Source organism: Puntigrus tetrazona, chromosome 9 (genome assembly GCF_018831695.1).
Source record: "Puntigrus tetrazona isolate hp1 chromosome 9, ASM1883169v1, whole genome shotgun sequence".
Taxonomy (NCBI): Eukaryota; Metazoa; Chordata; class Actinopteri; order Cypriniformes; family Cyprinidae; genus Puntigrus; species Puntigrus tetrazona.
In genome coordinates this window covers 20,757,171-20,772,989 of record NC_056707.1, presented here as the reverse complement: position 1 = coordinate 20,772,989, position 15,819 = coordinate 20,757,171, and the positions used below count along the sequence as shown (strand labels likewise).

General features: G+C 40.3%; 2 protein-coding genes and 4 pseudogenes across 2 annotated transcripts; all 6 read left to right on the top strand.

Annotated features, from left to right (window-relative positions):
• The first annotated feature begins 223 nt into the window (after positions 1-223).
• LOC122351739 lies at positions 224-1,834 on the top strand (annotated as a pseudogene).
• A 2-nt stretch (positions 1,835-1,836) lies between these two features.
• Positions 1,837-3,245, top strand: LOC122351738 (titin-like; the record flags this gene model as incomplete). The annotated part of the gene is given in 2 exon segments (XM_043249011.1): positions 1,837-2,632; positions 2,635-3,245. Coding segments are annotated over 2 exon segments (1,407 nt in total), but the record flags the coding sequence as incomplete, so codon positions are not given.
• A 53-nt stretch (positions 3,246-3,298) lies between these two features.
• On the top strand, positions 3,299-4,823 carry LOC122351736 (annotated as a pseudogene).
• Positions 4,824-5,628: 805 nt separating this feature from the next.
• LOC122351735 lies at positions 5,629-6,491 on the top strand (annotated as a pseudogene).
• Positions 6,492-6,564: 73 nt separating this feature from the next.
• LOC122351734 lies at positions 6,565-7,836 on the top strand (annotated as a pseudogene).
• Positions 7,837-11,962: 4,126 nt separating this feature from the next.
• LOC122351733 (titin-like) lies at positions 11,963-12,944 on the top strand. Its single transcript, XM_043249010.1, has 3 exons — positions 11,963-12,068; positions 12,174-12,473; positions 12,631-12,944. Exons 2-3 carry the CDS (start codon positions 12,341-12,343, stop codon positions 12,942-12,944), a joined length of 447 nt encoding a protein of 148 aa, XP_043104945.1. The 5' UTR covers positions 11,963-12,068; positions 12,174-12,340.
• The last annotated feature ends 2,875 nt before the right edge of the window (positions 12,945-15,819 follow it).

The window sequence follows — 15,819 nt, the reverse complement described above, 5'->3', positions numbered from 1 at the left end:
AACCACTTCAGAAGGCTGCAGTTACTGGTCAAGTGTTTGAGCAGAAAATGAACATGGTATAGCTACCTGCTGATATCACAGATCCTTTGAAGGTTCTCTCAGAGACGCCACAGTGTCCTGGAAAATTAAGTGTTGTAGTGTTACTAAAAAACAGTGTGTCTCTTTCTTGGGAAAAACCTATTCCATGATGGGTGGCAGTAGAATTCTTTAATACCTTGTTGAAATGCAGGTCAAGGGTAATGATAAATAGTCTGGATGTTCCAATGTAAAAACACTGGAAGCTGTAATCAGTAATTTGAACCCTGGAGAGAGTACATTTTCAGTAGTACTTAGAAGTAATGAAAAAGGAAAAAGTGACCCAAGAATACTTGCTGTCCCTGTCCAAGCCAAGGACCTCGTCTTTGGGCCTGATGTAAGACCCGCATTTAGCAACTACAGTGTTCTTGTTGGAAAGGACCTTCCAGCTGAAATCCCAGTTTCTGGTCGTCCAAAGCCAAAGGTTACATGGACAAAGGATGGTGCAGCCCTCAAATTCACAACAAGGGTTAACATTTCTAATACTGCATACAGCACTGTCCTTAGTAATCAAAGAAGCAGCAAGAGAAGATGGTGGCTTGTATGGAATAAATGTGTCCAACGTTGTTGGACAAAAGGATGCTACCATTGAAATCATCACTCTTGATAAACCTGGCCCACCAACTGGTCCTGTACGATTTGATGAGATAACTGTTTCAAGTGTTACATTGTCATGGGATCCTCCAAAGTATACTGGTGGTTGCCCAATTTCCAATTATATTGTGCAAAAAAGAGATACAACTTCAACGACTTGGGAGAATGTTGCAATTTCATTAGCAAGAACAACAATTAAAGTCATACGACTGAAGACTGGTGCTGAATATCAATTTAGAATCATTGCTCAGAACAGGTATGGCAAGAGCTATGCTCTGGACTCTTCAAATGTCGTTGCTCAGTATCCATATAGAGAACCAGGACCACCAGGAACTCCATTTGTATCGCGGCCTATCAAAGGACCATATGGTTGTTGAGTGGAATGAGCCAGTTTCAGATGGAGGCAGCACCATTATTGGATATCATCTTGAAAGGAAGGAGAGAAACAGCATTCTTTGGACAAAGATAAATAAGACACTGATTCAAGAAACAAAATTCAAAACGAGTCCTTTAGAGAAAGTGTGTTGAATATGAGTTCAGAGTATATGCTGAAAATATTGTTGGCATTGGCAGATGCAGCAAAATCTCAGAGGGCTTTGTTGCTCGTGATCCATGTGATCCTACTGGAACCCCAGAAGCCGTTCATGTGACTAAAAATTCAATAACTATCCAATGGACAAAGCCAGAGTATGATGGTGGAAGTGTTATCACTGGTTATACTGTTGAGAAACGTGATCTTCCTGAAGGGCGCTGGATGAAAGCAAGTTTCACAAATGTTATTGAAACAAATTTTACAGTCACTGGGCTCACAGAAGGTGCCAAGTACGACTTTAGGGTAATTGCAAAGAATGCAGTTGGCACTATCAGTAAACCATCATACAACAGTGGACCTATTGCTGCATTGGATGAGGTAGAGCCACCAAAGTTCTCTATTGACCCAGAGTACACCCAGACTGTAATTGTGAATGCAGGTCATACATTCAAACTTGATGCAGACGTTCATGGTAAGCCACTTCCTTCAATTCAGTGGTTTAAGAATGACAAGGAGCTTGAAAACACAATTAGATGTGACATCAAGAACACTGACAACAGAGCTTTGATTATAGTGAAAGATGCAGTAAGACAAGATGGTGGAAATTATACTCTTCAGCTCACTAATGTTGCGGATCTCAGACCGTTCAATTCCATGTGAAAGTACTTGATAAACCAGGTCCACCAGAAGGGCCTCTTCATGTCACAGGTGTGTCCAGTGATAAATGCACACTGATATGGCGTGCTCCACTAGATGATGGAGGAAACACTATCACTCATTACATTATTGAGAGACGGGAGACAAGTCGACTTGCTTGGACTGTAGTCTGTAATGATTGCAAAACTACAACATACAAGGTGTCAAAGCTCCTGGAAGGTAATGAATATATATTCCGTGTCATGGCTGCAAACAGTTATGGTGTTGGTGAGCCAATTGAAGCACCATCTGTAATAATGAAAGATCCATTTAGTCACCCTGGATCACCACAAATTATCGAGGTAACAAATATCGCAAAGGACTCTATGACTATTTGCTGGAGTGCACCAGATACAGATGGTGGAAGTGAAATTCTTGGCTATATCATTGAGAAGAGAGACAGGTCTGGAATAAGATGGACAAGGTGCAACAGACAAAAAGTAACTGATGTATGTTTCAGAGTTCATGGCCTAATTGAGGACCATGAGTATGAATTTAGAGTGTCAGCTGAAAATGCAGCTGGAATTGGAGAACCAAGCTTGCCAACTTCATACTACAAGGCTTGTGATCCCAAATACAAACCTGGCTCACCTATGCATGCACACGTTGTTGATACCACCAAGACTTCAATTACAGTAGCATGGGGAAAACCCCTTAATGATGGAGGATGTGCAATTCAAGGATATATTGTAGAGATCTGTAAAGCTGAAGAGGAAGAATGGACTATGTGCACTCCTCTACGGGCTTACGCGTCAACAAATTTGAAATCACAAAGCTAACAGAACAACAAGAATATAAGGTTCAAATATGTGCCATCAATAAATTAGGTGTTGGAGAACCTGCAGTTATTCCAGGGACTGCCAAGCCTGAGGACAAGCTGGAGACTCCCGAAATTCACCTTGATTCAGAGCTAAGGAAAGGCATTGTTATTCGTGCAGGAGGATCAGTAAGAATCAATGTACCATTCAAAGGTAGACCAATACCAGATATAAAATGGTCTAAAGATGAAGGTGAACTTTCAGAAAAGACAATACTTGAAAAGGGTGTTAACTTCACCCAGCTTTCAATTGACTCCTGTGATAGAAGGGACTCTGGAAAATACACTGTGACTCTACAGAACAGCAGTGGCTCTGTATCTGAATTTGTGGCTGTTAAAGTGTTAGATACACCTGGAGCACCACTAAACCTTGTAGTTAAGGATATCAAGAATGACTCAGTTACACTTGTTTGGGAACCTCCACTTATTGATGGAGGTGCAAAGATCAAGAATTATATTGTTGACAAGCGTGAATCCACAAAGAAAAGCCTATGCAAATATAACAACCAAGTGCAGCAAAACAACTTATAAGGTGGAAAATCTTGCAGAGGGGGCCATGTATTATTTCAGAGTTATGGCTGAAAATGAATATGGTGTTGGATTGCCAGTTGAAACAAAAACTGCTTCAAAGGCATCTGGAAGTACCTCAGCCAGTTGGAAAGGTGATGCTGACTGATGTGACAAAAGTAAGTGCATCTCTGGTCTGGGAAAAGCCAGAGTATGATGGAGGTAGTAGGATTGCGGGCTACTTGATTGAAATGCAGCCGAAAGGAACTGACAAATGGGGTGTAGCAACTAATGTAAAAACATGTGAAGGAACAGTCACTGGATTGACTGGCGGTCAAGAATATTTGTTCCGTGTTTTGGCATATAATGAGAAAGGTAAAAGTGAGCCAAAGCCCCTTGCTGCTCCAGTTATTGCCAACGACCTCACAATTGAACCAAGCCTAAAGTTGCAATTCAACACATACAGTGTCAAATCTGGAAAGGATTTCAAACTTGAAATACCTATTTTTGGACGTCCAAAACCAAAGATCGCTTGGTCAAAGGATGGACAGTCACTTAAAGTAACATCCAGAGTTACTACTTCCTTAACACCAACATCCACAATCCTGCAGATTACTGAAGCCTGTAAAGATGACCTTGGGAAGTATTCAGTTACGACAACAAACAGTGTTTGTGCAGTTACAGAAGATATCAGTATCATAATCCTGGATAAGCCTGGTCCACCCACAGGTCCAATAAAAGTGAATGAAGTAAGCAACAATTCTGTTTCTATCTCATGGAACCTCCGGAGTATACAGGAGGCTGCCAAGTAAAGCATTATATTGTTGAAAAGCGAGACACCACTGAAAACTACTTGGCAAGTTGTTGCGGGATCAGTTGCCAGGACATCCCTCAAAATTACCAAGCTGAAAACAGGTGCAGTATCAGTTTAGAGTAATTGCTGAGAACAGATATGGTAAGGGTGCTCCTTTGGATTCAAAATCCATTGTTGTACAGTATCCTTACAAACCACCTGGGCCACCTGGTACTCCATATGTGAAATCTGCCACAAAGGATCAAATGATAATTGAGTGGAATGAACCAGTAAGTGATGGTGGTAGTTCAGTGATTGGGTATCATCTTGAAAGTAAAGAAAGAACAAGTATTCTATGGACAAAATTAAATAAAACACTTATCACTGATACGGTTTTCAAAATATGCAATCTTGAAGAAGGCATTGGATATGAATTCAGGGTATATGCTGAAAACATTGTTGGTACTGGCAGAGCAAGCAAAGTTTCAGAGAGCTTTGTTGCCCGTGACCCATGTGATCCTCCTGGAACACCTGAGGCTGTTGCAATATCAAAGGACTACATTAAGATTCAGTGGACAAAGCCTCAGTATGATGGTGGCAGCAAAGTGACTGGATATATTGTTGAGAGAAGAGATTTGCCTGAAGGCCGATGGATGAGGGCAAATTTTACCAATGTAATAGAGACTGAATTCACAAACACAGGCTTAACGGTAAGCAATCAATATGAATTTAGAGTAATTGCAAGAAACGCAGTAGGTGTATTCAGTGAGCCTTCCAGACAGCACTGGACCAGTTACTGCTACAGATGAAATTGAACCTCCTAGTGTTTCAATGGATCCTAAGTACAAGGATGCCATTGTTGTCAATGCTACTGGAGACAACATAGTTTTGGATGCAGATATACATGGTAAACCAACACCTGATATTCAGTGGCTAAAAGAAGGAAAGGAAATGGATAAGACATTGCATATTGAAGAAAGAAGCACACAAAAATATGCTTCTATTACAATAAAAGATTGTACAAGATTGGATGGTGGACACTATGACCTTGTATTACGTAACAGTGGTGGAACAAAAACAATTCCAATAACAGTAAAAGTTCTTGACAGACCAGGTCCACCGACTGGACCACTACGAGTGACTGGCGTCATGTCTGACAAATGTCATTTGTCCTGGTCTGAGCCCTTGCAGAATGGTGGAGCTAATATTTCTCATTATATCCTTGAGAAAAGGAAACTAGCAGACTATCATGGACTGTTGTTGATTCTAACATTCCCTAGTGTAAATTATAAAGTGACCAAGCTCCTGCCAGGTGATGAGTATATCTTTAAAGTTATGGCTGTCAACAAATATGGAATTGGTGAACCACTAGAATCGGAGCAATTATTGCACGCAATCCATACAAGCCACCAAGTGCGCCCTCAACACCAGAAAACAAGTGAGATAACAAAGGATTCAATAACTCTATCATGGAATGCCCCGAGAGTGATGGTGGAGCAGAAATTAAATGTTATCATCTAGAGAAGCGTGACAAAGATGGTGTGAGGTGGACAAATGCAACCGACAGAAGCTGACTGATATGCATTTCAAAGTAACTGGTCTGTCTGAGGACATTTCTATGAATTCCGTGTGTCTGCTGAAAATGAAGCTGGCGTGGGAGAATTTAGTGACCTGTCTCTGTTTTATAGAGCTATAAATGCCACCACTCCCCCAGGTCCACCTCATCATCCTAAAGTAACAGATCACACAAACTCATCTGTATCTCTATCTTGGGGAAAACCCGCTACTGATGGTGGTGCATATATCAAAGGTTATATTGTTGAGATGAAAGAGGTTTCTTCAGAGGAATGGATCATATGCACACCTCCAGCTGGAATTCAAGCAACACACCTCACAGTTGAAAACTTGAAGGAAAATGCTGAATATAACTTCGTGTTTGTGCAGTTAATTCTGAAGGAGTTGGAGAGCCTGCTGATGTTCATGGATCAGTAGCTGCATCTGAAAAGATTGAAGCACCTGAGATTGAACTTGATGCTGACCTCAGGAAAGTTGTTTCTGTTCGTGCAGGGGGATCCCTTCGTCTTTTCATTACAATTAGAGGTCGACCAGAGCCATCTGTAAAATGGGAAAAGGAGGATGGGACTCTAACTGAGCGTGCTCAGATTGAGTCTACCAGTTCATATACCATGCTTGTAATTGACAATGTCAACAGATTTGACAGTGGAAAATATAACTTAACACTTGAGAACAAGAGCGGCACAAAATCTGCATTTGTGAATGTCAGGGTGCTTGATACACCAAGTTCTCCACAAAAGTTTGAAGTGAAAGATGTAAAGAAAGATTCAGTAACTGTCTGCTGGGACCCACCACTTACAGATGGTGGGGCGAAAATAACAAACTATGTGGTTGAGAAGAGAATCTACAAGAAAAGCTTATACAACTGTCACAAAGCAACTGCACACAGAGACTTCCTTTAAAATTGATGAACTGCAGGAAGGAGGCATTTTCTACTTCCGTGTATGTGCTGTTAATGAGTATGGCTTTGGTGTGATGGCAGAAACAAAGAGTCCTATTAAAGTTGCACAGGTACCTATGCCTCCAGGAAAAGTAACTCTTGTGGATGTGACAAAGAATAGTGTGACACTTACTTGGGTTAAGCCTGTCCATGATGGAGGGAGCAAAATCATCTGCTACAATGTAGAGATGCAACCCAAGAGTAGTGACAAATGGGGTGTAAGCTGCACAGCTAAGGTTCCAGAGGCTACTGTGAGCAACCTCACTCCTGGTGAAACATATTCTTTCAGGGTTATTGCATTGAATGAGAAGGGCAAGAGTGAGCCCAAAGAACTTGGTGTACCTGTGGTAGCTAAAGATATTGAGATTGAACCCTCTGTTCATCTGCTGTTCCAATACATACAGTGTTAAGGCTGGAAATGATCTCACTGTGGAAGTTCCTGTGAGAGGCAGGCCTAAAGCCAGTCGTCTCTTGGAAGAAGGATGGCCTTCCTTTGAGACAAACAACCTCTCTTTCAATTGTCAATACGATGGTGTCAAGCAAAATCATCATCAAAGAAGCTGCTATTGAGCATGTTGGTAAATATGAAATTACTCTTGCTAATACAGCAGGCACCAAGTCTACGTATATTGGCATTGTTGTTCTTGATAAACCCGGGCCACCAGCTTCTGTGAAGGTTGATGCTGTGACTTCTAGCAGTATTACACTGTCATGGGCCCTCCAGAATATGATGGTGGATGCTCAATCAACAATTACATCGTTGAGAAGAGAGATACTAACACAACAGAGTGGCAGATTGTTTCAACAAATGTTGCCAGAACCTCAGTCAAAGTACCTCGGTTGACACAGGGTTCTGAGTACCAGTTCCGCATCTATGCAGTGAATCGCTATGGAAAGGGTAAACAAATTGACTCTCCGGGAATTACTGCAGAGTACACATTTAAACAGCCTGGGCCACCTTCTACTCCCACGTGTTGCTCATGCCACCAAGGTCTTTATGCTTGTCACATGGAATGAGCCTGTTAATGATGGTGGTAGCACAGTTCTTGGCTATCACTTAGAACGCATGAGGAGAAAGCAGTATTCTTTGGACAAAGGTGAACAGGACAATAATCAAGGATAGTGAATTCAAAGTAACTGGCATTGAGGAAGGTATGATGTATGAATTCCGTGTTTATGCTGAAAATATTGCTGGAATTGGCAAAGCAAGCAAAGCCAGTGAGCCCATAGCTGCACGTGATCCCTGTGATCCTCCTGGTCAGCCTGTGGTGACTAGCATTACCAAATCCTCTGTATCTCTTTCTTGACCAAACCGAGTATGATGGTGGAGCCAAAGTTACTGGTTACATAATTGAACGTGAGAGATCTCCCAGAGGGTAAGCTGGATAAGATGCAATTTTACTAATGTTGTAGAGACTTATTTTGATGTTACTGGCTAACATTAGATGAGAAGTATGATTTCCGTGTCATTGCAAAGAATGCTGCTGGACTATTCAGCGAGCCATCTGACAACACTGGTCCTATTACTGTTAAAGATGATGTAGATCCACCACGCATCATGATGGATGTCAAGTTTAAGGATGTTGTGGTAGTAAAAGCTGGGGAATCCCTAAAGATTAATGCTGACATTGCAGGGCGCCCTCTTCCAGTTGCATCTTGGTCAAAGGATGGACATGAAATTGAACAGAAGGCAAGAATTCAGATAACTGGAACAGATACTAGTACTACAATAGTAGTTAAAGACTGCAAAAGGAGTGATTCTGGACAATATGCTTTGACTTTAAAGAATGTTGCAGGAAGTGTCACAACACCAGTAAACTGTGTTATTCTAGATAAACCAGGACCTTCAGCAGGACCACTATCAGTAACAGGCCTCACAGCAGAGGAGTGCACATTGTCATGGGGACCACCACAAGAAATTGGTGGCTCTGAAATAACACATTATGTTGTTCAAAAACGTGAGAGACCAGTCGATTGGCATGGACGGCTTGTACATGGAGAAGTCAAAAGAACAATATTCAAAGGTCACTAAGCTCCTAAAAGGAAATGAGTACATATTTAGAGTATTAGCTGTCAACAAGTTTGGACTTGGTGAAGCCCTTGAAAGTGAAATGGTCAAGGTCACTGAACCCTACACTATTCCAGGAGCTCCAACAAATGTTGAAATTACAAGTGTGACCAGTGAGGAAATGAGCCTAACTTGGGCAAAGCCTGCATCTGATGGAGCAGCGAGATCCTGGATATATAATTGAAAGGCGAGAGAAATCTGGTCTTCACTGGGTTTAGCATGAACAGGGAACTTGTGAAAGAACTAACAGCTGTGATATCAAAAATAAGAAGAGGATGTGAGTATGAGTTTAGAGTTTATGCTGAAAATGCAGCAGGATTGAGTCCAGCCAGTGACCCATCTCTTTCAGCAAGGGCAGAGGATGAACTTTTGGTACCGTCCCCACCAACTAAACCTAAAATTCTAGACCATACCAAGAATTCTATTACTATTGCTTGGAAAAAGCCATCATCTGATGGTGGTGCACAGATCCTTGGGTACAGTGTAGAATATAAGAAATCTGAGGATGAGGAATGGATTGTGGCTATTCAGATGACAAAAAGCAATGAATTCACATTTTCTGGTCTTACAACTGATGTAGAGTATGTTTTTGCTGTAAAAGCGATCAACAAAGTTGGTGTCAGTGAACAGTCACCTGTGTCTGAGCTACAGTCAGCAACGGAGAGAAAGGAGGAACCTGTATTTGACATTGACATGGAGATGCGAAAAACTTTAATTGTCAAGCATGGTAATTCATTTACTTTAACAGCTCCATTTAAAGGAAAGCCTGTGCCTTCAGTTATATGGAATAAAGAGGAGGTCGATCTCAAAGCTAGGGCAAGCATAGAAACAACAGAAACGTGCACATCTATTACTATTGAGAAAGCAACAAGAAACGATTCTGGACAATACATTGTTACTTTGGACAATGGTGTTGGAACAGCATCTTTGCCAATGATAGTCAAAGTTCTTGATACCCCTGGACCACCAACTAATGTGAAAATTACAGAAGTCACAAAAGATTCTGCTACAGTTACTTGGGAACCTCCAGAGAACGATGGAGGAGATGCTGTGAAGGCGTATCATGTTGAGAAACGTGAAGCGAGCAAAAAGGCCTGGGTATGTGTAACAAGCAACTGTCACAGTTTGATGTACAAGGTTGAAGACTTGCAAGAAGGTGCAATCTACTACTTTAGAGTCACTGGAGAAATGAGTTTGGAACAGAATGTACCTGCTGAAACTAAAGATGGAACTAAGATTACAGGTACAATCAATTGTACCAAATTCCCACATGTTTATTTGTCTAAAAATATTTTTTTTGTTACATTTGTGTTTTAAATATTATTTCTACTTTGCACCAACAGAAAAACCAAGTCCACCTGCTAGACTTGGTGTTACTGCAGTAACAAAGAATAGCATCACCATTGCATGGTCAAAACCAGAGTATGATGGTGGAAGCCGAATTACCAGCTATCTCATTGATGCCATTGAAAAGGGCCAACAGAAGTGGGTTAAATGTGCCACTGTTAAAACCAACACCCACATTATTAAGAACCTGAGGGAAAATGCAGAATACTTTTTCAGAGTTCGAGCTGAGAATCATGCTGGACTTAGTGAACCAAAAGAAATGATTATTCCTGTGGTTGTGAAAGATCAACTGGGTATGTCTTAATTCAATTTATTTCATGTTTATTATCTTTTTATAATCTATTAATGTTGTACATTCATTTCCTTTATTATTTACAGATGCTCTGAGTTTGATATGAAGAATTTCCCACACAACACTGTTTATGTGAGAGCAGGATCAAATCTTAAATTTGAGCTTCCTCTCTCTGGTAAACCAATGCCAAATGTCACAATGTCAAGAGGCAATGCTCCAGTTAAGTGTGGCAAGAGATTCAGTTTTGAAGTAACCCCTGACAGTCTTAATATCAACCTCAAGGAAAGTATTGCAAGTGATGCTGGAAGATATGACATTGTTGCTTCAAACACAAGTGGAACGACCAAGATGTTTGTAAACATACTGGTTCTGGATAGACCAGGTCCTCCAGTTGGTCCTGTTGAAGTTGCTTGATGTGAGAGAGACAAAGCTTGTGTCTCAAATGGCTGCCACCTGTGTATGAAGGTGGCAGTCCTGTTACAAACTATGTTGTTCTCAAGCGTGAAACAAGTACTCCAGCCTGGACAGAAGTGTCTTCCAATATTGCACGCAGCACTGTTAAAGTAACCAAACTTACAAAGGAGAAGAATACCAGTTCAGGGTTAAAGCTGAGAATCGCTTTGGCATCAGTGATCACATTGATTCTCAGTCGGTTTACAGTGAAGCTTCCATACAGTGAGTACCTAAATAATACATTTGCAGTTGTTTTTAGTTATATCTGAACAACTATTAAACCCTTGCTTGTTTATTTTATTTTTTAGCTATCCCTGGACCACCATCAACACCATGGCTGGGTTATGTGTCAAGGGAGAGCCTCACTGTTTGCTGGAATGAGCCAGTAACAGATGGAGGAAACCCAGTGGTTGGATATCATGTCCAAATGAAAGAAAGAAGCAGCATTCTTTGGCAGACAGTGAACAAAACAGCAATTCCTGCAACTCAAATTAGAGTGACAAATATATGTCCTGGAATGATTTATGAATTCAAGGTAGCTGCAGAAAATGCAGCTGGTATTGGAAAGTTTAGCAAGACATCAGAAGAAGTGCTAGCAATTGATGCCTGTAAGTAAGTTTAAATAATAATAAAAATGAAAGTTGATACATTGTCAAGTTTCTATGAATTTGTCAAATAACAAAAATATATATATTTTTTTAGATCCACCGCAAATGTTAGAATTTCTGAGGTCACAAAAAATTCAATTAGCCTTGTGTGGCAGAAGCCTCCATTTGATGGTGGAAGCAAAATCACTGGCTACATGGTTGAGCGAAGAGATGCTCCAAATGGCAGATGGACAAAGGCAAACTTTACCAATGTCATTGAAACTAACTTCACTGTGTCAGGCTTGACTCAGGACCAGGCATATGAATTCAGGATTTTTGCCAGGAATTCAGTTGGCTCGGTCAGCAATCCATCTTTAATTGCAGGGCCAGTAACCTGTGTTGACATTTCAGGTAAGTTTATTACTGCTACTTTGCTGATTATCTTGTGTTATATTGCAAGCAAATAATATCCCCACTTCATTACACACTTTTCTGTTTTCTTAGGTGCACCTGTAATTGACCTACCCCCAGAGTATTTGGATGTTGTACAATACAAAGCTGGTACATCATTCAAAATCAAAGTGGGGATATTTGCTAAACCCTTTGCCAACTATTGAATGGCTTAAAGATGAAAAGGAGTTAACGTCAAGCACAGCTGTCAATTGAGAACACAACTGACTTCGTCTGCCATCCTCGTTAAGGATGTTACTCGTCTTAATACTGGAACCTATGAGCTCAAAATCAAGAATGTATTTGGCACCGCGTCTGCTTCTGTCAGAATACAGATTTTAGGTATGCATTAATTTGTGTCAAAAATAAAGAAATGGCATTTTTGTGTCATTTTCACATTTTTATTTCCTCATTGTAAATTTTTTATATTTTTCATTCTGTAAATAGACAAACCTGGACCTCCAGCTGGACACATTGAATACAAATCAGTCTCTGCTGACAAAATAACAATTGCATGGGAACCAGTGGCTGATGAAGGAGGCTCCAAAGTTACTCATTACATTGTAGAAAAACGAGAGACAAGTAGAGTAGTGTGGTCCCCAGTTTCAGAATCAATGGAAGCACGTACTGTCACTGTCCAAAAATTGGCCAGAGGAAATGAATATGTATTCCGTGTCAGAGGTGTTAACAAATTTGGAGCTGGAGATCCTCTGGAGTCTGAGCCTATAATTGCCAAAAACGCATTTGGTAAGGAGAGTCATTAAATTACATAATGTATACTTTTGGTACACCAGATAATATAACAAGTACACAATTTATGTGAATTTATGTTAAGCTAATTAGTTTTTTTTGTTACTCATGAACAACCTTCAATTCATGTTAAGCTAATTAATTATTTTTGTAGTTACTCCTGGACAACCTTCTACACCTGAAGCAACAGATATCACCAAAACATCAATGCAGATTGTTTGGAATAAACCTGGTGTGGATGGTGGTAGCATGGTTACAGGATACTATCTGGAGAGACGTGACAAGAGGAGCCTGCGCTGGGTAAAAATATACAAAGATCCCATTAGTGACACCAAAGCAAAGGTCCATCACCTCACAGAAGGAAATGAATATCAGTATCGTGTGTGTGTGCAATCAATAAAGCTGGGGAAGGTCCATACTCAGACGTTTCTGACCTCTACAAAGCTGCTGACCCAGTTGGTAATGTGATTACTGTATCATTTTAGTGAATTTTGCATTTTATTATGAATTTTATATTTAATTAAGTTCATGACAAAATTTTAACCAAGTTTTGCAAATTCTCCTAAGACCCACCATATGAACCAACTAAGCTCAAGGTAGTGGACTCAACTAAAACATCAATCACACTTGGATGGTCAAAGCCAGAGTATGATGGAGGCAGTGAAATCACCAGCTATGTTGTAGAAAAAAGAGTTGGTGAGGAAGGGGAGTGGACAGTGATTAGCCATAAAGGAGAAGTGAGAACCACAGAGTATGTCGCCTCAGATCTTAAAACCAGATATTGACTACTACTTCCGTGTATCTGCTGTTAATTGTGCTGGGCGTGGAGACCCAATAGAAATGGAAGAACCAGTACAAGCCAAGGACATTCTTGGTATGTACTGACATTGAAAATGCTTTTAATATCTTTTGTTCATTTTTATAATATTATTTTCTGCTTGTAAGAGAAGCATAAATAATTTGAATTGTTATTTTGCAGAGGAAGCCCAGGTTGATACAGATGTTGCAATGAGAACTCACTACATTGTGAAAGCTGGTAAAGATGTTGAAATCATGGTGCCCTTGAAAGGCAGACCTGCTCCAAGTGTCTCTTGGAAGAAGGAAGACCAAAACATTGACCATGACCCTAAATATGACATTCACAATACAGACACGTCGTCATGTCTCATAATTACACAAGTAACTAGAAAGCGACACTGGTAAATACACCATTAATATATCAAATGGTGTGGGAGAACCAAAGTCCTCAACTGTGTCTGTTAAAGTACAGGACACTCCAGCTGCTTGTAGGAATTTGATTTTGAAAGATGTTACTCGTGGGGAAAGTTACACTTTGCTGGGAGCCTCCTCTACTGGATGGTGGTGCTGAAATTACCAATTATGTTGTTGAGAAAAGAGATTCTTCTAAGCGTACATATGCCTGTGTAACAAATAAGTGCAAGGAAACAACATGTGTAATTGAAGAACTCTCTGAGAAAGCATTGTTCTTCTTCCGTGTATTAGCAGAAAATGAGAATGGAGTCGAGATCCATGTGAAACAGCAGAGCCAGTTAAAGCCACAGAGACACCAGGACCAATTAAAGACATTTCTATGAAAGACTCACAAAGACTTCAGTAGCACTACAGTGGAGCAAACCAGATTATGATGGTGGTAGTATTATTACAGACTACATAATTGAAAAGAAACTCCAAGGTCAAGAAGAATGGGCACCTGCTGGCACAAACAAGCACTGTGAACATGAAGTTACTAAGCTTAAAGAACTCAGTGAAATGTTTTTCAGAGTCTGCTCCAAGAATGAAAAAGGTACAAGTGACTTTGTTGAAATTGGACCTATTAAAGTAAAGGACTACATTATTCCACCAGAAGCAAACCTTGAAGAGTATCCTGATGGGCAAATAAATGCGTTCGTTTGGGACACAATGTCCACATTGAATTGCCATACAAGGGTAAACCAAGACCAACCATTCTTTGGTTAAAGGACAATTTACCACTAAAAGAGAGTGAAAAAATACGCTTCAAGAAGACTGAAAACAAAGCCACTCTTATGATAAAAAATGTAGAGAAAGAGAGAATGGAGGCAAATACACACTTACTCTTGACAACACATTCTTCAGAAAATCTTTTCATACACAGGTTATTACCCTTGGACCACCCTCTAAACCTGTTGGACCCATCCGCTTGGATGAGGTCAGAGCAGAAAGTATTGCTATATCTTGGGATGAGTCAAATGATAATGGGGAGGAGAAATCACTTGTTACACTGTTGAGAAAGCGTGACACCTCTCAAACAGACTGGAAAATGAAGCATTCAAGTGTAATTGGAACATCATTTAAGGTACCCAATCTGATCAAGGGAATTCAATATCAGTTCAGAGTCTGTGCAGAGAATAGATATGGTGCAAGTGAACCTTTAGTTTCACAAAATGTCATTGCCAAGCATGAGTTCAGACCACCTGGCCCACCAGGCATGCCAGTAGTTTACAATGTTACAAATGATGGTATGACTATTCAGTGGGAAAAACCTATTTTTGATGGAGGTTGTCCAGTCCTTGGGTTCCATGTTGAAAAGAAGGAGAAGAACAGCATAATGTGGCAAAGGTTAACATTGTCTTGGTCAAAGAAATGGACTACAGGATTCTTGGTCTTATTGAAGGCTTGGAATATCAGTTCAGAGTCTATGCCCAGAATGATGCTGGATATAGTCGCATGAGTGATGCAAGCAAACCTGTTATGGCAGTTTCTCCAGTTGGTAAGTTCAACTTTGAGGCTTGTTTTTACATATATATTTCATGTTAGAAATATGATAGTTGATCGTTTCTAAATAGTAAATAAGATGTATTTTAATTTCAGATCCTCCTGGTACCCCCTGACTATGTTGGCGTAACAAGTGAATCAGTTCATCTGAAATGGGGCCTTTCCGAAGCGTGATGGTGGAAGCAAAATTGTTGCTTATAATGTAGAAAGCGACAGGGCAAAGGACGGTGGTTAAGAGCAATTTTCAAATGTGACTGACACAGAATTTACAGTGACCGGTCTTGCTTGTGGTGAACGCTATGAATTTAGAATCATAGCAAGAAATGCTATTGGCACAGTGAGCCCACCCTCTCAGTCTTCTGGATATGTCTTAATCAGAGGCGAGAGCTGTAAGTACATCCAGTTATGTTTTCTTTGTCATTGTTCAGGGGTTAACATTTTTAGATGCAATTTTATTCTGGTCTGCATATGTAAAATTTACAATTTTATCTCTTTCCAGTTTCTCCAAACATTGAGTTTGGACAGGAATACTTTGAGGGAGTCTCTATTAAAGCTGGAGAAAACATTAGGCTAAAAGTGACAATCAGAG

What these genes read in the sequence shown, in the direction of transcription:
- LOC122351733 (XM_043249010.1), top strand. Translation starts at nt 12,341, where the DNA reads ATGGAAGCACGTACTGTCACTGTCCAAAAATTGGCCAGAGGAAATGAA. An exon ending in AATTGCCAAAAACGCATTTG is followed by an intron (nt 12,474 to 12,630) that starts GTAAGGAGAGTC and finishes TTATTTTTGTAG; the next exon opens with TTACTCCTGGACAACCTTCT.